The sequence below is a fragment of the Lepeophtheirus salmonis genome, chromosome 8 (genome assembly GCF_016086655.4).
Source record: "Lepeophtheirus salmonis chromosome 8, UVic_Lsal_1.4, whole genome shotgun sequence".
Classification (NCBI taxonomy): domain Eukaryota; kingdom Metazoa; phylum Arthropoda; class Copepoda; order Siphonostomatoida; family Caligidae; genus Lepeophtheirus; species Lepeophtheirus salmonis.
This window is the reverse complement of record NC_052138.2, coordinates 27,881,493-27,908,066: the sequence shown is the minus strand read 5'-3', so window position 1 is coordinate 27,908,066 and position 26,574 is coordinate 27,881,493. Positions and strand designations below refer to the sequence as shown.

The 26,574-nt window shown below is 32.9% G+C and overlaps 2 protein-coding genes across 2 annotated transcripts; both read left to right on the top strand.

The window, feature by feature from the left end:
- The first annotated feature begins 2,246 nt into the window (after positions 1 to 2,246).
- Positions 2,247 to 19,993, top strand: LOC121123708 (uncharacterized). Its single transcript, XM_040718831.2, has 7 exons — positions 2,247 to 2,677; positions 12,616 to 12,728; positions 17,026 to 17,402; positions 18,033 to 18,169; positions 18,226 to 18,347; positions 19,622 to 19,690; positions 19,758 to 19,993. Exons 1-7 carry the CDS (start codon positions 2,458 to 2,460, stop codon positions 19,866 to 19,868), a joined length of 1,149 nt encoding a protein of 382 aa, XP_040574765.1. The 5' UTR covers positions 2,247 to 2,457; the 3' UTR covers positions 19,869 to 19,993.
- A 625-nt stretch (positions 19,994 to 20,618) lies between these two features.
- On the top strand, positions 20,619 to 25,724 carry LOC121123707 (rho GTPase-activating protein 12). The gene is made up of 4 exons (XM_040718829.2): positions 20,619 to 22,630; positions 23,302 to 23,419; positions 23,587 to 23,825; positions 23,885 to 25,724. The coding sequence occupies exons 1-4, from the start codon at positions 21,380 to 21,382 to the stop codon at positions 25,511 to 25,513; spliced, it is 3,237 nt and encodes a 1,078-aa protein (XP_040574763.1). The 5' UTR covers positions 20,619 to 21,379; the 3' UTR covers positions 25,514 to 25,724.
- Positions 25,725 to 26,574: the final 850 nt, after the last annotated feature.

The window sequence follows — 26,574 nt, the reverse complement described above, 5'->3', positions numbered from 1 at the left end:
AAAGCGCAATAACTGTTTTTAGAGTTCAAGGAGATTAGATAAGATGCTGAGTTTTAAATCACAAAGTAACTACATTTCAAAAAAACAACTATTTTTAGGTGCAAAAAATAATGATTTCAAATGGAATATTGGATTCGTAAAAGGGTATTATGAAGTTGGATTCTCGTTGGCAACAAGTTATCGAAGAGAACGAGGCATACTTGGCTTAAATCGGATGACTTTAAAAAGCATTGAAGTAAAGCGAAAAAATTGAAATTACTTTATTATCATGACATTATGTATATTTCTTGCAAGATATGTGTAATGATCTAATACATATCTCATATATCTTATTTGGCTTAATAAATCATCAACATTTTGATTAAAAATTCAAGGACTGACAATTCTATGGACCCGTTCTAAGACTGGACTGGACTAGAACAAATAAATAAGTACCGACACAATACCTTAACAAGGATAATCATGGATGTATCAGTGTGTGACGTCATCGTAGTCAAATTCTATAACTTTAATCAACATAATTTATACTTAAATTATGAATAATGCTTAAATATTAACGTGTATTAAATACATTAAAATTTTTACAAAACTAATTCAAATGTTGAACTGAAATATTTTACTATAATATTTTTGAAAATTATGCCTTGTTGAGGGCACTATAAAATTTGGGGCATTTTGTGAAGACTGATAACCAGGGACGTCCGCAGAGGGGTGATGTACGGGACTGTACTGTACCTGGGTCGGGGTTACGAGGTGATGGGCTAGCCTAAGGGTTTTAAAGCCAAAATATGATAGTCTATACAATAAAGGAAATCCAATATATACTCATGAGGGCTAAATATCTAAAAAATCAGCATGTACTAACTAATTCATGAAGTTAAATACCAAGTAATCAATTCAATTAAAAAACATTATTTTTGAGGCTTTAAATATTGATAAACTTGTTTAATTGTTTTTATGACTTTTCAATCTTATAAACCCGCCTATTTTTTTAATTTCTAACATTGAAGGTTGGTTGACGAGACATTTCAGGTGTTCATAAAAATTCATAAAAAATACGATCTAAAAAGATTATATTCCTATTAAGTCATAATTTGATTTAATATCACCAACGATATTTCAATTAATTAATCGATCCTGTTATTATTTTTGTATCGTTGTATGTCTTCATAATTTTTCGTCATTTCCTTAGCTCTTTTTTTTAATAAGGCTTCAAACTGAGGATGACGTCATCGAAATATTTTAAATAAGAAATAAATGTCGGGCTGGAGTGTTCGGAATACAGGTTTTTCAGGCTTGGCAAAATAAAATTCGGAAGGTGGGCTTTCAAGCTCGGCCCTTACCGAGTCCACCTCTAATTTTTCCTCTGCTAAAAATTCCATCCCAGCATTTTTTTCGACTAACCAGGAGCGTCTGGAGTATTATATTGGGGGAGGGGGAGGGAGAATTTCAAAAATCCACAGCTATTCACAAAATATTTAATATTTTGCCAAAATTTCAAAAATTATAATTCAAATATTAAATTTTTTGGAAAAATATTTCAAATATCCAAAGCTATTCAAGGGAAATTTAATTTTTCTGGGAAAAAAATTCTAAAATTATATTTCAAATGTTAAACTTTTTGCAAAAAATTTCAAAAATCCATAGAAATTAACTGAAAATTAAATTTTATGGAAAAATAATTTATATATTAATTTTTTTTTTTTAAATTATTTTTTTCCCTATTTTCGCCTAAATTTTTTTCATCCTCACCAAAAAAAATATATATTAAAAAACAAAAATTCATTTTTTTTCTTTGCCTTTTTTTGTGGGAGAGGGGGTTACAGCCCTTCTAGCCAACCCCTGCAGACGCCCCTGCTAACAGATTGTATTCATAATTAAATATAAAGGAAATGATGTTTTTTCATATCTCTAGCATAACATGGTGGTCGGGAAACGATAATATTATCAACTAAATATTCATAATATTATAATTTGACCCTGTTTATCATTTATTATTGAATACATAATACTTGTTTGTCGAAATACAGAAAGTTATTGACATCACATAAAGAAGACTTTTGTACTGTAAAACTCCCTTACTGAGTGCACCCTTGACTATTTCCCCCTTGTAAAGTCTTCATAGCATGTATTTTTAAACAAAAAAGTAACAAGAAAGTACAGGTAATAATCAAAATGAGAGCTCCCACAAAAAACAAAAAAAAAACAGGTTTGATTTTTCCTTTTTGAAGGATGTTTTTCGATTATTTATAACAGAAATATGCGAAGCTCATGAAATACATAGAGCAAATCAAAATAATATGTTGAACTTGAATCTCACCCGGTATCTAATCCTTCTTCCACCCCCCCTTCAGAACATGTATCAACAACACTTCTTCAAAATGTCGTTTGTCCAACAGTGCATCACTTCTTTCCTACGGCTCAAATCATCAAAATAGTGCAACATCGTCTAGTAGTATGACGTCCATTTTGGGAGCTAAAAAGGAGGGACGAGGCTCCATATTAAACGTGGATCTCAGATCAGACACGCAAACAGTGCCGTGTAAGGCTATGAGAAAGAGTCTAAGTGAGGCTCTTGTCGGTGATGATGTTTATGGGGAGGATCCTACAGCTATTAAATTGGAAAAAATGGTTGCGGAGATTGCTGGAATGGAGGCTGGGCTTTTTGTTCCATCTGGTAAGTTTATCAATTATTTAATGTAGATAGCGTGTGCTAATTCCATAATCAGGGATTTTTTATTGGGAAGGCCTGATTTGAGTCACTATAGAGATAATTATACGCCATTAATAGGGTCAAATAATCCTAGACCGTTTGGTACATTTGGCAGAAAAATGATATTTAATATATTGATGATCCTCAAATTGTTATTATAATTATTAAAACACGAATTTCCAACTGCAATTTTTGAATAAATTATGGTCATTTGAAGCCCGTTTTCGCTTGGATTCTACCAAAATGTATTACGTGATGAAAAAACATTGTATATAATGGTGAGACAATGTATTGAAATCGGCAAAAATTGGCTTTTTATCGGAATCGGTTATTGGAATCGGCTCAATAAATGTCCTTAAGTGTTATATTTAATTAATGACTCGAATTTTCCAATAGAAATATATATTTTGCATTTTGCATTAAATGGTCATTTTAAGCTCTTTTTTATCCATTTTGGCCAAAAAAGCTATAAGATTGTTTCAATTTAAAATGATAGTATGATAAATAGCTTATTGTTGATATGTTATATTAGGTAATTAAGGATTTTTATTTGGGATAATTTTTTTAGGAATAATCCATCATGTCGAATGATAATTAATTAATAAAGAAGTAATTAGCAATTCTTCCATTCGAATTGCTATCTTGTTTCCTAATTTTTAATATATTTAAAGTGTTACAACGGTAAAGAGCTAGATTCGAACCACATGCTACTGTGTTGTGTTTATATAATGATCATTAATTAATATAATTAATAAAAAAAATATTTTTCTGCAAAAAAAAAAACCTCATTAATTTATCTTACGTGACATATATTATATGTACCATATCTACTTATGATACTATAATTTTAAATTGAATTAAAATATACAATCCTCTCGGCCAAATGCTTGTTGGGCAAATTGTCCATTAGAAAAAAAATATATATGGGCTTCAGAGGTTGTTCAATACATTTTTAAAATGTCTTTGTTTTTTTTCATACAATTCATTTCTTTTGTGAGGATGGTATTCACTCTATCGTAAAAAAAAGATCACTCTACACATTTTTATGTGGATTAACTATTTATTAGGGACTGACTATGATTCATAACTATTATGTATGAAAAATTGGAAAAATTAAGTGGGACATATATCTTTTTTTTAATAAGAATAAAACTTGAACCATATTTGATTTTATAAGTTTAAAATACTAGTCAATTGTATCCAATTTTGTACCATAATTAGTTAATGGAAAACATAGAGGGGTTGGGAGCAAAATGTTGACTCTCGAACCTCCTGGCCTTCATGAACTCTGTCAGAAGGTGGCGTGGAGTCTTCGTGTATGAGGGCAATCCCAAATTGGCATTCATAACCCTCTTAATGGCCCTAGTAGCCACGGAGAAGTTGTTGGCTAAGCGATTCGTCGATTTGGTGGGATCATCCTTGATCTTCTTCTTTGTTTGTGCATAAAGGATAGCTGAAACAGAATTATATTTTTAAGAATGTCAAAAAATGATCACTAAACCTTCCTATATTTATGATAAAATTAATATTAATTAACAGTCCACATTTTACTGACCAGCCCTCTACATGTTGCAATTTATAGGCCCTTCCATAAAGTTCATTAATTAACCGTTTAACGTAACAAACATCAAATTGAATTTCTATCAAGTTGAATTATAATAATCACGAATACTGTGATATATTGTAGCGATCAACAGTCCTTTTTTACCCAGACATCTTTATGTGGGACAAATACTCTTTTTTTGAAGATCAACTTCAAATGAAAATAAATTATTCATATAAATTAAAACTGTGTATGTGGTAAATCAACATAAAGACAATTTTGAACAAAAATCAAGAAAATCCATATTTATTTTTACTTCATAAATATATACTCCCCAATATTTCAGACAGATTTGACGTAATTATACGCTTATTATTCAAATTTGTGAAATGAGATAAGATATCCAAGAATTTCAACGATACAGTGTGTGAGGTATAATCGTGAACATTTTCATAACAAAAAATAGACTATTTTTTTCATGATAAGGCCTGACGGAGACCTTTAAATCAGGGGTGGCACAGGTTTTTTTCTCAACTGCACCCCAAATGCCATAGTCGATGGGGGGAACAGTCTAGAGAGGAGGCGACATAAAACGGCGTTTATGGTTTATCCAAATCAACAATTTATCTTCACCCAATTGGCGATTGAGTTGCTGATGTTTTCGTACATAAGTGGTCTTCCCTAATGCAAATGCCTCCTCACTGTCCAATCACATACATTAAGAGCCTAGACATGCGCCTCATCAACTACGCCGGGCTTCTGTTAATTATGTTGCCCACGTCCCCCACGATACCGATTTTGAGGAGTCTACTGCTGCCACAAGACCTTGCAAGGCTCTGACCTGAAGACATTATAACTTTAAATCTTGTAAACAAGACTCCTGGAGGACCCCATGATCTCCTTTGGTGTGGGGCAAATCTGACACCCCTTTACTTTTTGCCCCCAAACTGTGTTGGTATGTGCGGGGACAGGGGCATAAATAAATGAGTGGATACATTTTCTTCCTAAACATTTTTAAAATTTGATTTTTGCAAAAATATTTTCACTTTTAAAAAAATATAAAATACGGAGCCTTTTAGTTTAATTTTTCAAATGACCTTTCTTATCCAGTCAAGAAAGAAGACAGGGGCACGTGCCCCTATAACCAACCCTAATTCAACATAATTAGAATAAAAATCTTGCTAAATCAAATATTCTTTTATTTTTCCTTGAATAGAAACAGAGAGAGCATTGAAATTTTCTGCGGATGACCACACGTACTAATAAAAATAATTACTTATAATCATTCATGAGATTCGCATTTCCTTATTCATGTATTATCTATGTATGTGTTTAATACATAGGTTGAATTCATGCCTCTCCTTATATTTTTTCAAATAAGTTGTGATGTGTCACGAAAACTCGTAAATTGGTACTCGAGTTTGACTTTTACTCGTAACTCGTCAAAAATTATGTTTCTCCTCCCTTTTCTTTTTTTGAGAATATTAAAGTATGTAAATCCTCAAAAATTAATTTTTTTTAATTCGGATTCAAAAAGTTATGTTTCCACAAGAGGAAGAAAGCTACTTCATCCGAGCCGGTTAAGAATGTGAATCTTAATATTACTGAATATTAGAGAGGAAGAAACAATTTTTAAATGACAAATTACGAATAATCCTATTAAAAAATATGATTTTTTGACTGACGAATTAGTTAGAACTAAAAAAGTGCTAAGTAATGTCAGGGGCGTCTGCAGGGGGGGGGGGCTGGAGGGGTTCTACCCTTCCCCCCTAAATCAATGATTTTTTGTTTTTTATCAACCCAAAATTATCAGTTAGGGAAAAATTGAAAGTTTAATACCGATGAGAGTAATAAGTAACGAGTTTTCAGACGAGTAACGGGTATAGCTCGTAATTCCTCGTGTGTGTTTTTTATAAGCTCGGAAATACCCGAGCAGCAAAATTCAGCTCGCAGGACATCACTACAAATAAGTAACAATAATGTTGATATTTCGTCTGATTGATGGAGCTACTCTTTTCAACATTGGTAATTAGTAGTGTTGGATTAAAAGTTATCGAGTTTGAATTTGTGAATATTGAAAAAATAATTTTTAATGAATTGTTATAATCTAAGTTCCACTATTAAGTCAATTTGAATATATGGTAGCAGGGGCGTCCACAGGGCGTGGGCGTGAGTGGCTGTATACCCCTTCCCCAAATTAAGGACTTTTTTAAAATAGAGAATTTAATATTTAAAAATTTAATTTAATTCTTCTCCAAAAATTTTATGTATGAAATTTTTTTTCAAAAAATTTTAATATTGAAATTTATTTTTTTTCGAAAAAATATAATTTTTTGAAAACATATGTATATGTTTCAATTTTTTACTAAAAATATTATTATTATATTTGAAATTTTTTTTTAAATTTTTTTTTTTCAAGAAATTTAATTTTTGTGAAGAGCTGTGGATTTTGAATTTGTATAAAACAAATAAAAATTGTTGTTTAACAGAGATACCTGTCATTTTCTGAATAATTTTTTTTTTTTTTTTTTCATCAAACATCAATTTACAGATATCTAATTTAAAACTTACCATTAATTAGTATTTTTAATTTCCAGAACATTTATTTCATAATTTTTGCAATATTTGAAAAAATGAGCCTGTTATTGAAGCTTATTTTTTCGACGACATTATTCTAAATAACTTTTTTGTTTTTGCAAGTAAGAAAAATATAGGTAGGATTGTGTTCCTCATTACAATTACTTTAAATACTATTAACTACTTCTTTTTTTCTTTTTTAGTAAAAATAATGCAAAAAAGTTTTGTACAATTTTCTTAGTGAATTTCGATTTGCCAATTTTTTAACAAAAATAAAATATGAATTTTAATCTAGATACATTTTTCCATACATATATGTCGCCATTTTATTTGTTTTTATAACACAAGTTTAAAAAAAAAATTCATAATAACACATAAATATACATGCGCTATTTTATAAGGCTCGCCCACACCGAAGGGGTCTAAACATTAAGGAAAAATTACGTTGACCTTTGTCATTGTTATTTCACGCTCCTTCCTTGGTCCGACCAATGCCCGGTATCACTTTACTAGTTATTAATAAAATAATAGATAATTTTAGATTTTTTTTAAAATCTTTTTAATATTTCATTTATACGCAAAGAACCATGATTAACAAAATATAATTTTTTTTTTTTATTTATACGTGACTTCACAAATTTTATGATAAAATGTGTCACGATCAATTAGGTTTCCATTACATTAATGAAATGAGCATAACTTTTTAGGGGTTTGTATTCTAAGAATACAGTAGATGACATAACTAAAGCTAAGTAATTTCTCTCAGAGAATGAGTGGTGCTCCTCATAAGGACCCAGTTCTTTATGGCTGAAAAATCCTCTTAAATTATATGAGTTCATCATCAAATTATTTATATAGCTAGAAGAAGAATAAAAAGGAAAATTATATATCAACATGATTGACTTCGTCATTTATCAACCATTGATGAATGAATTTTACATTATTTTATTATTAAGTTCTTCTTTGATTTGTATATATATATTTAGTCAAATCATCGTTTTTGGGATTTCAAATATTATCCCAAAATGGAAGAGTTGATTAAAATACCACGTGATGATTACAAACTCCGACAAAATAATATAGCTTTATAATTGTACAAAGTTTATATGAGTTAACTAACAGGGGTTTCTCATCAAAAATGATGTTTTTCAGCATAACAGGTTGCGTGATTGGAGCTTGTGCTCCTCCAGATATTATTAGAACTCATTGGCTATTCCTTTGTACTCTTATTTATTAATAATTATTTCATCATTATTTTCCTTTTTAAATCTTCTTCTAGCTATATAATTAATCTGTTCGAGATACAAAAGTAAAGCTCGAACTGATAACATAAAAAGGAGGCGCATATCAATGTTATAAGAACAAGGTTCAGCAGCAAGTACGGCAGATTAATAAAATAAATATATCTCTTTTATTATTTCTGATGACGTCATTGGGAAAAGTTATTAATACTACAAAAACTTTAAAAGTACAAATTTGTGGTTACTCGATATTTCTGAAGCGATATCTTACTAAATATAATGTCAAAAGTAAGTTTTTAAATTTAATAAATACATATTAGAACATAGACGTAACACATGTTAGTAAATAATATCTCATAATATTTTTGATGTTTCATCTACTTAATTTAATAAGTTAAATAAAACTAAGAGTCTTTGCAGTGGCTATTTGTAAAACCCAAGAGGCTTTTCACACCGCCGATTCCCGAAAGACCTTGCCAGAGGGAAGGCTTGGATTTTGTCTTGTTAAAGAGAAGAAGAATTCAATACGGATAAAGCCAGAATTTAGAAATATAGATTAGCCACTTCTGTGATAATCATATCGTTTATTTCAGTTTTTACTTTTTAAATTTATGTAGTATCATGAATAACCAGGACTCGTCCCAATGACGTAACCAGAAAGAGAAAGATATGTATTTAAATCAATCTGCTGCGTTCGTCCAGCCATTTTCTTGTTGTCTATCCTTGTTCTATTAACATTGGCACATATATCATGCGGCAAAATCTCCTCGAGGCAACAAAAATCGTCGTAAAATTACCAGTTACTGTTTTTCCCTTTCAAAAATATCAACTCCACCAATTACATTTCGCCATGATTTCCATCTAACTCGGTGCTAAATTAATTTGCTAGAATAAATATATATATCATGGTTTGCTCAAGCAAGTTTTGAACGGCCTCCAATGTTTTTTTTTGTTTTTTTCAATGGATTTTGTGATTATTCAATGCAGGGAGTTTTGATCATTCGAGTTTAATCCATTTTTCTAAAATATTATTCATGAGGACAAGTTGGAATAATTTTCTGTAAATTTTCGGTTTTGGTATCCAGCACTAGTAATTAGGATTTCTTTATTTTTAATCCTTAAAAAAACATGCTAAGTCCTCCGAATTAAATTATTATTTTTTTTAATAAAAAAAAACAAAAAAAAATAGGACTATAAAATAACAAATATTTCCTACTACCGGCTGTTAGTTCTCTATTGTATATTATTTATCATTAAATGTGACATTTCGTAACGAATCCTCTATACTATTGAAAGGTGACTGTTAATTAGAACAAATAACCTGAAGCGAAATGTATTTTATTTTTATGTATTAATCAAGGAACTAGAATCTATCATACGTACTGGCTAGGATATTTGTGTATGTCGTTGCCTATATTGTATCTCGCAGCCTTTCCTTCAAAAAGAAAAGTGAAAAAAGTGCTTAAAATGAATAGAGCCATGGTATGAAAATTGTGTGATTTTTTTAACTGGCCTTTTTTTTATTGGAAATCAGAAGAATGAATTTTACTTGGCAGTTGTCATTTTTATATATCTCCTGAGTAGTGAAATTCCTTTCCTAGTAGATTCAATTAGATTCAAAACCTGATTTACATTGGTATTTACGCATAAAAGACGGAGAGTAACCTTGATGATTTGGTGGTCGATTATAATTGTAAGTCCTTGTTGGACTCGGAGCAGAATTAAGGATCTACATCGGAGTAATTCTTTCTTAAATCCTTGTTTATTTCCATCTTCCCCTCCTCCTACCTTGTAACAGCTCATTATAGCTGATCTCCTCCAAAACATTATTCAAATTGTAAAAGTTACCACATTTTTTTTTAGCATAACCCTTATACACACGATTTTCATCACTAGGCATGAGTGTTGTTTACTTAAATTAGTTTGTAAATAAGGCGACAGAGAGTGGTGCTGAATTGTGACAAAATATTACAACTACCTGAATGATAATTATCATTATCAGATAGAGGAGACGCCTGCCCCCTCAAGCAATCTCTTCTTATATTATCCCAGCTACAGAAAGTCACACCACCTAATGGATAATGTACATTTTTTCGTTAGCTCATAGCTTACTGATATCAGTTCGACAGTTCTTCCCAACAATGACAATTATTATTCAGTAATTGTGGGATTTATTTGCTGTTTAACAATAGAGCGTTTTCAAATGATGTCAGCATTGTTGATGTCGGTCATTTTGAGGGACTAAATTACCAAGTTCAATAGGGTGGTACATTAAAATCTGAACATTTACTAATTCAATAATTAAAAAAGTTTGAGTGATGAAATTAATTCATATTTTGATATATTAAAGCATAAACAATTAGTTACAAAACAAAACAAACCTGAAATTCTGCGACACACATCTATTTATAGTATTAATTTTGTAGAAATTATATATGGTTGAAGATTAAAATTCAAAGTATTCAGAGATTTTAATGGACCCTTAGGTATAAAAATGAAAACCTTTTTTCATTTACATTAAGGAAAATAGTAAACTATTGTATGTCAAAATAGTACCTATAAATAATAGGACTTTAAACCTTACTGTCTACCAAAAATATATTTCTCTAATACCTAGTTTTATTATATATCTTACCATAAATTTATTAACCCAGTTAAGTTCACTTAAAGTGAATAGCTTATCTAGATGTTGAGTAATCCATGATCTGACATTAGGATCTATTAAAAATATGTAATGACATAATTATATAACTTTATTCCCATATTGTAAGCAATAAATGAAGTTGAAAAATTGAGATATCTTTCTCTTTTTCGTCCCTAATTGATCAAAAAATAATTTCATATGGATTTCCAGTGCATTTTACTTAAACTTAATTCAAATATCACTGTTTATCATTGGCATCAAGTAGTATTCAATGTAAGTGGTATGTCTTCTTATATTCTCAAGACCATATGATGGAGTTTAATCAAGATTTATTGAATAGGTATATGTCCATTTTATGTAGGAAAATGAGGTTTTATTTCTGTCAAAAACAGTCTCTTAATGACCCCCAAGCCCTCCAAAAAATCATAGGAACATGTTTTGTTAGTTTTTACATCCACTTGCTAAATTTGAGACTGATCTGTTCGACTTTTTTAGATTCCGTGTGTGATCGTTTGGTCACCCCCCTAATTCATGAAAAATTCATTTTGCCAAGAACATTTTCGCCTCTCCGAGATTTTGCGTATAACATATTTGCCGCCTTTCCATATTTTTATATTATAGGTTTGAACTTTAGCTGAGATACAACAGTAAAGACTGAAGGTGTAGATCAGAAAATAAAAACAAAATAGTGAAGAAATATAGAAAGAGTATTATTTATAAGGACGAAAGAGTAAGAAGTCACTGATCGTTTGAAAGGACTCATTGCCTAGTGGCCCCATACAGAGTTGATCTTATTAGTGATACTCATAATTCGATTTTTACTAAATCGGATTTTTATTCGTCGATTGTCTTCAAACTCGGTGAAAGATAGGTTTTATTACTCAAGATTCCTTGCGTAAAGTTTCGACTCAATTAAAAACAAAACAAAAAAGAATGTGTAAAATGGAGCAACAAATGAGTGACATTTTGAAGCTTCTCTCACGTGACATGTCCCCCATTACCATACCCAAGGAGCTCGGGTCAGCTTCCGTGATACATATCTCCAGAACAAAAAATCGAGCCGGAACGTTGGCGTAGGGCATTCTAACCACCACATGCAAAGTCTGCCATCCCATTTTCCGGCTCAATATTCGATACTAATATCAAACTTCTGCATCCTTGAGCTAAAGAAAATTTCGGCAATAATTTTGTTTTCACTGAAGAAGGAGCTCCGTGTAATCGCACAGCTAAGACCCAGGTCTTCCTGAGTGAAAACTTTTCAGACTTTTAGGACTTCTCCATGTGGCCACCTTCCTCTCCAGACTGGAGTATCACACAGTCTCTAGAGGCTACAATCAAGAAGGAGAGGACCAAGCTCGAGTCTGACTATAGAGTCCGGACCGGCAAGGAATTTAGGTCTCGTATTGAGGCCATTATTAGAGTTGAGGGCTCACAAATTGGATAAAAGTTGAGCCGAGCACTATTTTCAGATAATTTTGTTAAATAAATGTCCTTACATAACCTCTCGTTTAAATTTTACTCTTGAAAAATTAAAAATAATCAAATATGTACCACAAGATAAGATCAACCCATTAGTTAGTGATTGAAGAAATGTAGGAAACTTCATCAATAGAAGGAGGATATGTAAAGACTAAAACTATAAATAGAATCTATACTACAAAACCATAAAAAGGCGGCGAACATGTAATACAGCAAAATGACCTACAACCACCCTTGTTGTCCTTGCAAAAGAAATACTTTTAGTATATGATATAACATAATAATCATAGATAGATTATACATTATATTTAAACTTGTTTGAATGTTTGATTCAAACATTTATTTAATAGAGGGATTGGCTTCCATTTCCTTGTTCTTCTTCTCAGTTTATATTTCTCTCTATTTTCATATTTCATAGGAACGATGGGGAACTTAATAAGTATCATGGTCCATTGTAGAGAAAGAGGAAGCGAAATCATTCTAGGAGATAAAAGCCATATCCATTTATACGAACAAGGGAACATTGCTCAGGTACCAAATCAAAACTAAAACTAACTAATACCCATAATCACATCTAGTTGAACACTCTTTTTATAACACTGTTAATGAACTGGATAAAAAATAAACCCCAAAAATAAAACGTTTTTACTTATATAATTAACAGTTCTAGGGTTATAAAAATTACATCATTCAAATTTTGTATCTTTTTTTAAAGGTATTCTATCAATTTTGTACTCGTAAATATACAAGTTGGTCCATTGAAATCTGAACACATACTAATTCAATAATTAATTAAGGTTGAGTGATTGAAATTAATTCATATTTCGATATATTAAAGCATATACAATTAGGGACAGCACAAAACAAACCTGAGCTCTCTAGTTTACGTAGAAGTTGAGGAAATGACACTTGAATGTGATCGACGAATTTCCTTTCGGACACTTTAAGCTGTTGGGCGTCTTTAGGATCACAGTCTACGCACTTTGCAAGTCCAAAACGTTGAAAAGGAAGAAGTACTCTGTCAAAAAGACCAAACTAGATCCGAAGGAGTTAAGGACAACAGCCCAGACCAATCCCCTCAAGTCCATGAGTGCTCATGAAATAGATCTCGGGGTTTCACAACAGAGAGTCCTGTCTATCAAAAAAGTGGGTGGAAAGTTGCCTTGTCAGAGTGGAGAGGCAACTTTTGACACCAACACTGAAAAAAAACCATCCCAAGTATCTTATGAATTATTCTTTTGAACTTTTTTTGACAATTTTGGGTCCCTTACAGCCCTAATGCTAACACCCTCGAGTACACCTTTTGAATGTATGTCGAGGCCAAAGCCTGCAGTATCCGTCACCTAAACACCACGTAATACAGATGACTACATCCGCAGTGGGTGCCAATCCTTCCAATGCTGCCTTGAAGTCATCATTGCCGCTTAGGATAGCTACACTAACGATTAAGAGAGCTCATACGCACGTCTAGTTATAGTATTAATTTTGTTGAAATTATACTGTTCATTAAGAAATTATATCTGGTTGAAAGTTAAAATTCAAAGTGTTCAGATTTTAATGAACCACATGGTATAGAAAAAACTTTTAACTAAAGACAATTAAAATATAAAAGAATCCAAGAAAAAGAAGAAACGACTTTTAAACAAAAAAGTTAATTTAATTCACTGACCCTCGATTAAAAACTAATATAAAAATACATTCTAAGCAAGGCATTATCAAGATATAAAAAATTGCAAATAATATCAGATTGAATGTCTTAAGGAGCATACTGAAAAGTATTAGAAATAAAATATATGTTTAAAGGAAATAATTAGCATTTTTATCAGTCTTGGGGAGTAAAATATCCCAATTCACAAACGGAGGGCTTATGAAATTAGCACCACTTAGAGGAGATTTTACCGTGAGCGGAAACTAGGGAAAATATAAATATATGAGGGCCTTTTCTTGCCTTTTTACAAAATTGAATTATATTTTTAGAAATTTTGAACTAATATTTAGTACTTTTAAGGGACCTTTTTTGGGAAAAACCATAATATAAATGATAATTTTTACACGTACATTTCATCTCTAGTAATTTTGACTCTAAGAGAAATATAAGAATGACATATTCGCCGCCTTTATATGTTTTATTATTATAGGTTCGAACTTTAGCTTTAGTCTTAATTGTTAAAAGATTCTTCTTTCTTTTTTTTTATCGATGGAGCTTCTTACATATCTTCAATTTCTTCAACTATGGTGCCACTAGACAATGAGTTCTTTCGAAATAGACTCATGGAACTGTGACTCTTTTTTTATGTTTTATATCCTAGGTTCGAACTTTTAATATAATATTTAATATTGTATCTTAGCTATACAGTGTGTGACGTAAAATCGTGGACTTTCTGATAGCAAACAACTGGGGTAAAGTTTTGCAAGAAGAAAAAGGAGTACAACATTCAGGCTTCAACGCAGACTTCTTTATTTATATATCTTTCATTTTTCAACATGATTTACTTATGTGTAACCATGGCCTTCAACTTGGGCCAAGGGTGCCGCTGCACTTCTTGATGAAGGCCGCTCACGGCTGCTCGACAGATACCTTGAGGTTATCCAAACTTTGGTGAGGGGTAGCACAGGCTCTCTTCTCGAATACGATTTAAATGGCATAGTCGAAGGGAGAACAGTCTGGGGAGGAGAGTGGCCAAACTGACCTATTATGTTTTAACCAAATAAACAATTTCTTGGCTTGGTTGACCCAGTTGGGATTGGTTGCTGTCGAAAGACGTTGCCGATAATGTCGTACATAAGAGGCCTGATCCTACAGATACCGCATCATAGTCTAACCCCTCACCTTGAAGTGCCTTGACATGATGCCTCATCCACTTGGCCGGACTTCTGGTAATCACAGTATCCAAGTCTTCCATGATCCTTATTTTTGGGCATGTACGACTGCCAAGGGACCTCTCAAGGCTCTTACCTGGGCTCCATATTTATAATATCTAGGAACACCCTAAGACCTTTATGATCTCCTCGATACCCACTTGGCCGTGGAGCAAATCAGACACCCTTTGCCTTTTCGCCTCCAGCTGAAATCTGTAGATTTTTGAAAGCTTGTTTATTTATTGTTCATTAGCCGGAATAGTCCTTACTTTTAATTACACAACCTAGAATTTTAAAATATTCATCCTAAAGTAAATCAGATTGATTTAAAATCAAGTCCACGATTTTACCTCGCAGACTATAGATCGGAAGAAAAAGAAAAATGGAATACTTGCGAGGAAGTAAAGAAGCAATAGTGTTTTTAAGGAAAAAGGAGTCACAGATCCGGAATCATGAGTCTATTTCGAACAAACTAATTGACTAGTGTCACTGTAGACATAGTCTTTATCTTATTTGATTTTGAAGAAATATATGAAGCTTCATTGACAGAAAGGAAGGAATGCTTCAACAGTAAAAACGTAAGGTAACGTACGAACCTAAATTTAAAAACATAAAAGGTCGGCGAATATGTCATGTGGCAAAATGCCCGGGAGGCAAAATTACCGGCGGTGAAAATGTAGCCAGCAAAGATTACATAGAACCGATTAAATAATACTTTAGGTATGGCAAGGTTAATAGAAAATAGAATTATAAGGTTAGACCATCATGTAATCTGGCTTTCTAGAATTTTCAATCGGATGTATTGTAAAATACGCAACCACTCAAAGTCTATGACGGTACTATTGCTAGAATTTCCAATTTAATTTATCGGTGGAACTCAAACATCAGTCGGTCAGGTGTTATAGTATAACATTGTATTTCTATTAACCTTGATATATGGAACATGACCTCTTTTCCTTCCTTCCTTTTTATGACAAACAAACGGCGATTTTTTTTTCTTTTTTTATTAAATAGTAATGAAATGGAAGCTAGAATTGAATTAAAATAATTATGTAATTAATATCTTAAAGCATAAAAATAACTTTTTTTTGAATTAATATTCTGATGACATAAAATAAAAAGTTTAACCCAAGATACTATTTTAATTCCTTAAAACATTCATTACAAGATTGTTCTTTCATTTAATAAATGCTCTAGTCTAAAGAATAGACTTAAGTTTGACCAAATAAGGGTGGGGATAAGGAAGTGCATGTTTGTTCCGTGTGGTTCTAGGACAATTGACAGAAAATATTTTAACGAATGACATTTTGCCGAAGGCTTATTTGCCGAATGTACATTTGGCTACATTTGGCCGAAAAATGATTTATAATTTATTGATATATACGCTTGTATATTTTAATTCAATTTAAAATAATATTATGATAAATGTGTTTAATGACTAAAGAAACAGCTTCCAAAAAATGTATTTGACACTTCATGTAATTGTCTATATTAAAATAACTGCTATTGCAAGATATTTTGCTTGCTCGTCAATCCATGAGTATTTTCCAATATGAATAATCCATCATTTCGAATGATAATTAATTAATTAACAAAAGGAATAGATTAGCACTTATTCCATTAGAATCGCTGACGTGTTTTTATATTAGTTTATTTATTTAAAGTAATTTAATGGTGGTAAAGATTCGAACTACGTTCGAACCACATTGTTGTGTTTATATAATAATCATTAATGAATATAGTTAATAAAAAAATATTTGTCTGCATAACAACACTCATTAATTATTTACCTTTATGACTTACATATTATATGCACAATATCTATTTATCAACCTATCACTCTATAAATTGAATTAAAATGTACAATCGTATATATCAATAAATTAAATTTTCCTTCGGCAAAAAAAATCGACCAAAAGTCTGCTTAAGGGTCCATGTATAGATTTACTATTTCCCCCATTTTACATAGTTTGGTGGAGTGCACAGTCGAACACTTCCCAATGCCCCAGATGGAACATTCGATCTCCAATTGGCAGAGTCCTTAATTAGATGTGACGACATTCACTACCCCGTCTCAAAAGTACTTGTAATTGAAAATACTCATAACAAATGTGGTGGGAAGTCATTGCCTTTAGCTTGGATTCAAGGCGCTTATGAGATGTGTCGTAAAAACGATCTTATTCTCCACTGCGATGCAGCGAGGATTTTTAATGCAGGGATGAGTTCCGGAGTTCCTGTGAAGGAATTGTTGTCCCCCTGGTGTGATTCTGCTTGTATTTGTTTAAGTAAAAGTCTAGGTGCTCCAATTGGCTCAGTTGTTGTTGGAAAAGTGGAATTCATTAAGAGGTACGTTTGAACAGTGCCCGGTAATTTTGCCTTGGGACATTTTTCCTTAATACATTTGGCCTATTGTTTATTTTTGGTTAAAAACAAAATATGCAATATTTATTACAATAAAATGCATTGAATATTTGTTTTCTGTCAGAATATTGATGGAATTATGCTTTTGCCTCATATTATATATTTTCGTCAATTTCTAGTATGAATAATCCGTCATGTCTAATGATAATTACTAACAGAGAAGGGATTTTCAATTTTTCGTTTCGAATCGTTGTAGTGATTATTTATTTTCTTATTATAGTCATTTTATTATCTAATTTATCTCTGGTTCAAATTCATTAGATGGTCAAATTTTGTTGGTGAATGCATTGAAATTTTCGGGGATGATTCCATCATTTTTCCAAGAGGAAACAACCATTTAATACATTTTACAGTAATAGAACTTACATATTTTGATTAAAAAATTCCAAGAGAGCATCAATTTTAACCAAAAATAACAAAAACGGCGTTTCATTTATTTATATATTAAGCCAAAATATCCTTGAGACAAAATAATTTACGGCAAAATTACCTAGCGCTGGTTTGTACATTTTGTTCTTAAGTTATAATAATAAAATTCTTTTTACTACACGAAAGGGCTCGTAGATTGAGGAAAGCTCTTGGTGGAGGGATGCGACAAGCTGGAATCATTGCACAGGCAGCTATTTTTGCAATCGAGAACAATGTGGAGAAACTAAAAGAGGATCATGAAAGATGCTCAAACTTGGCTCAAGGTATGTTAATTATAACATTTACAAATATTTTTAAATCATTTTCTTATTTATTTCAGCAATAAGTGAACTTGAGAATTCACCCTTTTCCTGCCCTAAGCCCCATTCAAATATCGTTATGATTAACATCGATGAAACTGTGACTGTTACAGCTGAGGATCTTGTACAAAGGTTATTGGAAGTATGCTTATAATTTATTATTATGATAAATCGGAATGGGAATACCTACATTTTTTCAGTCTTGGAACCCCACACTTTTTCCTCTAATTCTTTATTTTGATTTTTTTAAACAAAACGTCGACCACGTAAACATGTTCTTCCAAATTTAGTTGGCTGCGAAATAACTTTTTTCCTCACTTAATCATTTTCTCTCCTTACATATGCAATTGTATCTTCCCCTTCGTAGAATTCACCTTGTAAATCCAATAGGGTATAATTGTTGTTATCCGAGGATAGTAACGCCATCTTGGGTTTATTATTGCATAATTTTGTTTAAAAAAATCAGAAAAGGAAAAATGGTTGTTGCGTGTATTCCTTCATCTTCTTTTTTGTTCATTATTTAATAGGTCGTTGTGGTAGAAGGTTCTCTTCTTTATATTAGTAATTCATTCAACCCCCCCCCCCTCAAAAAAAATAAAAATCATATAACAGGCAGCGGATATTAATAAGGGTCTTAATTCATTAATACCATTTTATGCAGAGAAAATGAATTACTGTTATAAAGACAAAACTTTCAACATTTAAAATAGCATTAGCACTGGAAAAATATTATAATTGTATTTATATTCAAATATATTTATTTTATTACGTATTTTTGAACACTTTACACCAAAGATGGTCGAAAATATTTACTTCAGAGGGAGAAGTTAACACAACGGCGATCCACTAAATAATGAACAAAAAAGAAGAAAGAGCACACGCATCAACTGTTTTTCCTTATCTAATTTCTAAACTTACTTTTTTCATTACAAAAACGCCATCCTTCTTATAAGTAGTTTGGAGTAGTTAGGTGTCTTTGGAAAGCAATAAAAAAGGAGCGAAGAAATGAACGCCGTTCAGTGGTATTTTTTCCGTTGAGGCGTTCAAAAATGAACGGAGTTTATTTTACCCTCAATATAGACTCTTTTATTTTGCACATTGATACAACATAAATATGTATTCGGATCTCAAATCCAAAAGTGGATTTCTAATCCTTCTTATGAAATGAATTAAATTAGGGGGAAGGTATTTATTATACGTCAAAAATGACTCTAGGCTGATGGTGACTTGTGTGTTTGTTTTTTTCTTCGTACAAACATGTTCCTATGTAATCGGAACCTAGTTTTAGTACCTACATACACAGGAGTAAGCTTTATGTACTTAGTTATAAATGATATACTATTCTTTGTAGAGAGCTAAAATTCATGATTTGTGTAAAATAATCATAGTTATAATTAGAGTAAATTGAATTTTCAGATACCCGAGAAAGAAACATATGATTTAGAGGGTAAGGGAGCGAGAGTGTATACCTTGGAGTTTGCAAAAGTAATTATTTAGTGTTTTACTTTAAGAATATAGGATTTATATATGTATATTTTGCTTTAATTTACAGAAAACTGTTCGAATCGTTTTCCATTTGAGTATAACAAACGAGGAATATCTGCATGGATTAAAGAAAATCATGTATGTATTAAAGGAATTCTCAGGACAAAAGTCTTTATGATATGATAAATACATGGAGAACAAGGGTACTTATTAGTTATTAATCCTCCTCATTATTTTTCGAGGAACATCCATTTGACAAAAGATCATTTGTATTTTATGAGAAATATACAATTTTAAAGTGAAGTTATAGTTTTTGTTATTATTAATAATTTTTGGCGGTAGCAAATTGCAAATAGCTCTACTAATTCAACATATCATCATCATTCAATAGAATTGCTATCGTTTGCCCATTGCTATTATAATAATTTATATTTTATCATTCAATGATAGTGCATGCCGTTATGTTTAATGCCTATCCAAACAGATTCATGAATGACATTTACACATCACCAAATACTAGTAGTCTATGAGTGACTTTACACTTTATGAATTTCATCATACAACTGATGTCGACATAGGTGTATCTAAAAACTCTTATTTAGTTATTAATGTCATGGATTTTATAGTAATAAATATTTGGTAGATGAGATCTGCTATAAAAGCTTGGAGCTTTGACTCCATAGCTACAACAAGTGTAAGCTCATAAGGTGTTGCGTAGTTGCAGACGTCTAGATGGATTGGTGGTTCTGTCTACTTAAGGAAAAGTAGTGGACTTGGGAGTCCTATTTAGGAATAGGTATGAATACTATAGTTTTTTTAAAGAATTCATTTCTAAAAAAGTAAAATAAGGTATCATGGTAGGGGGGCGAGGAAGGCTTGTATGTATACTTAGAAAATCTTCTCTTAACCTAGGGGTACCTGCAGCATCATTCATAAATATTATATAGCATAGTGACTTTACTTAAAGCGTCCCTTAAAAAATAACGTATTTTGATGCAACTTGACACACTATGGAAATGAAGTAACAAAAAGGAAGAAGCAGAAATGTACGCTGGTTCACGTACCTCTCTTTTTCTCGATCATTAGGCCAGCTAGCTACTAGCTATTTGACAAGTAGTAGTAGTAGTAGTACATGATGTGACGTCATGAAAGTAGAAAAAGTATATTGGATCAACCGACTAGCTGCCTCTGTATATGTGGACGACAGGATCAATAACAGAAGGTAGTTGTTGTAGTAGTATTCTGTAGAGGAAGGCGTGCAATGGTGGTACTGTAGATAGTCCTTGTGGTGATTGGGCCTGCGTGCGTGCGTGTACGTGATAAGAAGGGAAAGAGAGGATGCGTGTACGTGTGTGCTTCTGTTTCTGTATATGTGGCTTCTAGCCTATTTTAGGCTACTAGCAGCAGAGCAGCAGCTCTTGGATGTGATCCTTTTGCTGGTCTTGAGTCTTGAGTTTTACAGGAGACTACAGTACTACATACTATGTAAGTAATAAAAGGGAGAGAGGAGTAAAGTGAACTGTGAAGTGATTGTGAATGTATGATGTATGTTGATTGTTAGTGCTAATGCAGTGCAAGTGTTCGCTTTGGGTCTCATTCCTGTTCTTTGGATCTGGATTGGTTGTCCAGCCTGTGTGAATGTGAGAAGTGGTAAGGTGTCTCGTAGCTGTAGCTCGTACCTGGTATGGGATGTTCGGGAAAGGACTGCATCATATTCCGGGTCTCCCGCAAACCTACGTGCGAGTCCTCTTCGACTTCGAGTACATTGATCAGGAGAAGAAGCGGGTGCTCATGCGAGAAAATGAAGTGTTGCTTCTCTTGAGCAAGACGAACGTGGATTGGTGGCAGGTGATTCGGAGAGGAGAGCGGCGCCCATTCTATGCCCCTGCGAAGTATGTGCTTGAGATGCGAACGGATCCTCCTCCTGTGGTGGACACACGCTATTACAAGCCTTGCACCACTTTCGGCTTTCCTCACAAGAGGAGTTCCTACGCTCCTCCTTCTGGCTCCACGGTGCCGCCTCCTGCCGCTCTGGACGCTCGCTTCCATCCTCGCTACAGGAGTAACTCCCTCGACTCCATTCTTGTCTCGGACCAAACCAAAGCCATGATAACGCTAAGAGACATTCCTACTCGTCCCCCTTACCTGGAGAAAAGGCCCACCATCGAAGCCCTGGACAAGAGAAAATCCTGGAATATCCTCGACGCTCCTCCTCCCAGACTTCAAGGTCGCCTTGCCGCTTACCAGAATCATACTCCTTTTCTTCTTCACCGACAAACATCCAAAGCCAAGAAACCCGTTCCTCTTCCGAGGGCATCCAACAAGTCTGTGGCAGAACCACCTCCTAAAGCCCTCGGTAAAAGGTCTAAAACGGATTTAACTCTCGATGGCCTCAAGGCTTATAAGGCAAATCGCAATTCTTCCAAATTAGTTATACCCAAACTTCCAGTAGAAGAGCGTGACCCTTTTAAAGTACCAGAGAAACCCCTCTTATCCACTTTTGGTGTCAAAAGAAAAAGTGCAGAGGAACCACTCAGTCGTGTTCTCTCTGAAAGTAACCTTGTTGTTGCTTGTGCTGAAGAAAAAACATCGACCTCCCCTCCTAAAGGGAAAGAAAATCAAGAGAAATTCGTCAAATCTGAACCACTCATTATCATGACACAACCGTTAAATGACTCAACTCCAGGAACTAAACTAGCATCCAGCCTTGAGTCATCAGGAGGCGAGGATCTGACTAAAAGCTCCTCCTTTGATAGTTGCTTTGATGACACTTCTTTGGACGACTCAGCCATGCTTTCGCTCATCACTATATGTGACGAAAAGTCAAGTAGATATATTGACGATACGGCCTCTTCATTGTCTCCAGATATGAAAAGTCCTGTTTCTACAACATCTCGATCTCCTCCTTCTCCAAGTCCAAACATGACTCCTACTCGAAATGTAAGTTATCATCATCCACTAATACACATTAAAAATATATATGTTAAAAATAGTTTAATTATCTAATAATTTATATGACCCCTATTTGCTCATGTAAATGTATAAAAGAATTAATTATAATCATACATCATTGTTTCCATGCATGTATGTATTGAGTTGCGATAATATATGCGTTTAAAGGAAGCGATTTCGATAATGACTTTTAAAAAGTGTTTCTTTACTTCCAATTCCATTTTATTCTACTATTATATTATACAATTAATGTTATGTTTCTAATCGAAAAACTTTTCTCATAGGCTTTTAGAATTGAATTGCGTTGGCTTAACGAGATGGATTTGGTTGTATTTTTTTGCAATTAAAGAAATTAAGGCTTTGAAGAAAAAAAAACCATGTTATATTTCTATACTCAAAATTTATTAAAAAAGTATTTAGAAAAAGCGCATATTTTTGTACATGGGCAATTAGTGTTATCTTTAAAATTACTGTTATATGTGTTTGATAATGTATTTTAAATAATTAATAGAGTGTAAATACATTTGTGTTTTCTTCCTTTTAATCATAATTATGGGATCCTTGCTTTGAAATTTTTTAATTTTATTCATGACTGATTCATATTGTATTTAAATATATTTACATATCTATATGATTATGATTTTCTTGTTTCGTTATAGTTAATGGTAGAATGGGAAGAATATTGTGATGAAAAGTCTGGAAGAAAGTTTTATTATAATTCCTTGACGAAAGAGAAAAGTTGGAAGCCTCCTCGTAAATCCAAAGGATGGAGTGAAGGTCAGTCTGACTCATTATTACCTTTTATATAGGATCATTATGTGTATTCCCACAAACAAAAAACACTTGACACTTTTTCATTCTTCCCTGCCTATTTTTTTTTTTTTTTTTTTCATACACGTATTCATCAGTTAATAAGAAATAATTTGACTTTTGATATGTTATAGGATATAGTGCTCCAAATAGTCCGGATCCCGAGAGCGATAAAGTAAAACGGAAGTTGGATTTGAATGACGTAATTTCGGCTCATTTCTTGGGTGATGATTGTGATGAAGTCGATCAAAATATTTCCAATCATGAAGTAACGAGTAGCACACCCACCGAGGAGGTCTCACAGGACTCTATTGTTCTTGAGGAAGAGAAAGAGGTTTTTGCGTCCTCGACTCCTGAGACAAAAAAAGATGAGGTAATACAATAATTTATGGCCTAATAATGATTTATCTATCTATGTTTGTCCCGTTATAGGAACCTCCCATCCCGGATGGCTATGAGCGACACGAAGAGGAAGACAACAATTTCTATATCAATATATTTACTGGTGTTCGTTGGTACAGTGCCAAGGATTTAAACGGGAAGGTTTATTTTTACGAAGAAAATGGAAACGAATCCTGTTGGACTCTACCAAATGTAGCACAATCAATACAAGACCCAAATAATTCATCCTGTTCCTCTGATTCTTCTAATCTTAGTCCAGAGAGTGTACGTAAGCGAGTTCTATCAAACGTGTCTGAAGTGATCCAGCGGTCAATGGAGGACGTCAAAGCAAAGCAAGAGGAGCATCAACGCCGACATGAGGATACTAATAAATGTTTTGTGTCTTCTCCCAATTTTCAAATTGGATGTGTTAGTATAGTTGTCCTCAAGCAAGGGCCTCTTAACAAGACTAAAATATTCGAAAATGGGAAGAAGCAAAGAAAGAACTGGTGTAGTTCTCATATAGTTTTGACCGACACTTTTCTTTTGTTTTTTAAAGATGCAAAAGCCTTTGCTTCCATGCAAAATAGTGGAAGTTCCGGAAGTGGAAAACCTGAACATGTAGTTGATCTCAAAGGGACTTTAATTGAATGGTGCAAGGGAGATAAGTCAAAGAGGTCCTATGTATTTGAAGTTACATCAGCTCTCTTTGGTCTAAGTGTCTTGTTGCAAGGTGATAGTCTCAACGTCAGTGCCGACTGGTTTAGAGAAATAAATAATGTAATTGAGAAAATAAATGGTGTTAATAGGAATTCGGATGAATCCAAGTGTGGTTCTCTAAGGCTAAGTGGTGTGGATTCAATTTCATCTGCCTCTTCTAACAAAGTTAGTCGGACAAAAAGTATCAAGATGAAGTTTCTAGGATCGAGTGAAGAACTTGAGTCACCCCCTTTGAGTGGGACCTCACCTCCAGCAACATTCGATTTCTCAGCTCCATACAAGTCAAACATTAGAGAAAAATTGAAGAAATTTTTCTTGAGACGACCCACAATGGACGATCTGTTCAAGAGGGGAATAATCAAGAATGAGCCCGTGTTTGGTAGTACTTTGAAGGAACTCCAGACAACTGAGCTGAGTGATATTCCTCTTTTTGTAAAGAAATGTGTCAGAGAAATCGAGAAAGGTGATCATTTGTCTACGGATGGGGTTTATAGACAGTCTGGCAATTTGTCCACTATTCAAAAAATACGTCTTCAGGTGGATCAAGGCAATTTGATCATACTCGAGACTGTAGATGATGTTCACGTTCTCACAGGAGCATTAAAACTCTTTTTTAGGGAATTAAAAGAACCTCTTATACCTTGGGAATGTGTAGATGCCTTACTTCAAGTTCCTACTCAGCCGAGCCGTAAAAGTCGAATCAAGGCTCTTAAAGATATTTTATCCAAAATGCCTTTGACCAATAGATCCACACTCACTTTTCTTCTCAAGCATCTCACTCGTGTGACTGAGTTCAAAGAAAGTAATCGAATGCAAATTCATAATTTAGCAATTGTCTTTGGCCCTACACTCATGTGGCCTCCTCCTCATTTAGGAGCCTCTAATAATCTGGCTCTGGATATGATGCAACAAAATATCATTGTTGAAACATTGCTCTCTCATGTTAATAACTTGGTTTGAGGAAGAAAAAAGTGCCTTTTTAATTTATAGTGATTATATTATAATTATTGTTTAAACCATACATACTTTTCAAATCCCTTTTGCCGTGTGGTATAGAATTTTATATGATTGTCTATTTTAATCTTCAAATTATTTGTTAATGTTTGTTAATACATACATATATATTTACACATAAAACACGTCCAAATAATATATAAATATATTATGCCTTTTTGATCATAATTTATTATTAAGTACTGAGAATGCAGTTCAATCATGATCGTCATATTATGGCTGAAACACCCTTACTTACTGACGGACTTTTAAGAGAGTTGTCTATAAAGAAATAATTACAAGTCAACAATAGACCTAGAAATACGTGTATTTTTGCCATAGAGAATTTGAAATCAAATAAATATTGCTCCTCAATACAGATTTCCTCCTTTTCTTATATATCTAATTAATAAGAGGTGGAATCACGACTTGGACTGGATTCCATATTTTGAATACTTGCATCTTGAATCAAGCCTAAATATATTAAAGATTCGAGACTTGGGTGGGACTTGATAGCTATGACTCGAAAGCTATTTTATTCAGAACCTAAGAAAAGTCGTAAAACCTTGGATCCTATATTATAATTATGGAATCGAAATGTACTCATTGTTGATAATGGAAGTACTTGAGACACGACTTGAACTTGCAGTATAAGTAGCTCTGAGCAACAGTAATAATTAAAAATAGAAAATTAACATAACTAATGGAACACCGTAGCTAAATTGATAACGTGCTCAGGGGAAATTATTCCATTGAACTCGATGTGAGTAGGTTCGTACCTCGATCATTCCTAGAGAAGGAAATATACTTTATGCATATGGACTTCCAAAACTAATCCTGATTTAGATGGAGTAATTGTAATACTAAAATGTTTACTCATACTTAATTAGTACAACTCCATCTAACCTACGGCTGTTTTTAGTGAGCAAGGTTTTGAACATATGGTAGAATATCAGAAAGTGACTCCAAATTAAAATGGTTTTGTGCTTTTGATGTCACAGCTGGCCGAGTTGAAATTAACATATTCG

Excerpts from the sequence above, each read along its gene's own strand:
- LOC121123708 (XM_040718831.2), top strand. The coding sequence starts at position 2,458 with ATGACGTCCATTTTGGGAGCTAAAAAGGAGGGACGAGGCTCCATATTA. Across the intron at positions 17,403-18,032 it reads AAAGTGGAATTCATTAAGAG|GGCTCGTAGATTGAGGAAAG; the intron begins GTACGTTTGAAC and ends ACTACACGAAAG. Across the intron at positions 18,348-19,621 it reads TTGTACAAAGGTTATTGGAA|ATACCCGAGAAAGAAACATA; the intron begins GTATGCTTATAA and ends TTGAATTTTCAG.
- LOC121123707 (XM_040718829.2), top strand. The coding sequence starts at position 21,380 with ATGTTCGGGAAAGGACTGCATCATATTCCGGGTCTCCCGCAAACCTAC. Across the intron at positions 22,631-23,301 it reads ACATGACTCCTACTCGAAAT|TTAATGGTAGAATGGGAAGA; the intron begins GTAAGTTATCAT and ends GTTTCGTTATAG. Across the intron at positions 23,826-23,884 it reads CTGAGACAAAAAAAGATGAG|GAACCTCCCATCCCGGATGG; the intron begins GTAATACAATAA and ends GTCCCGTTATAG.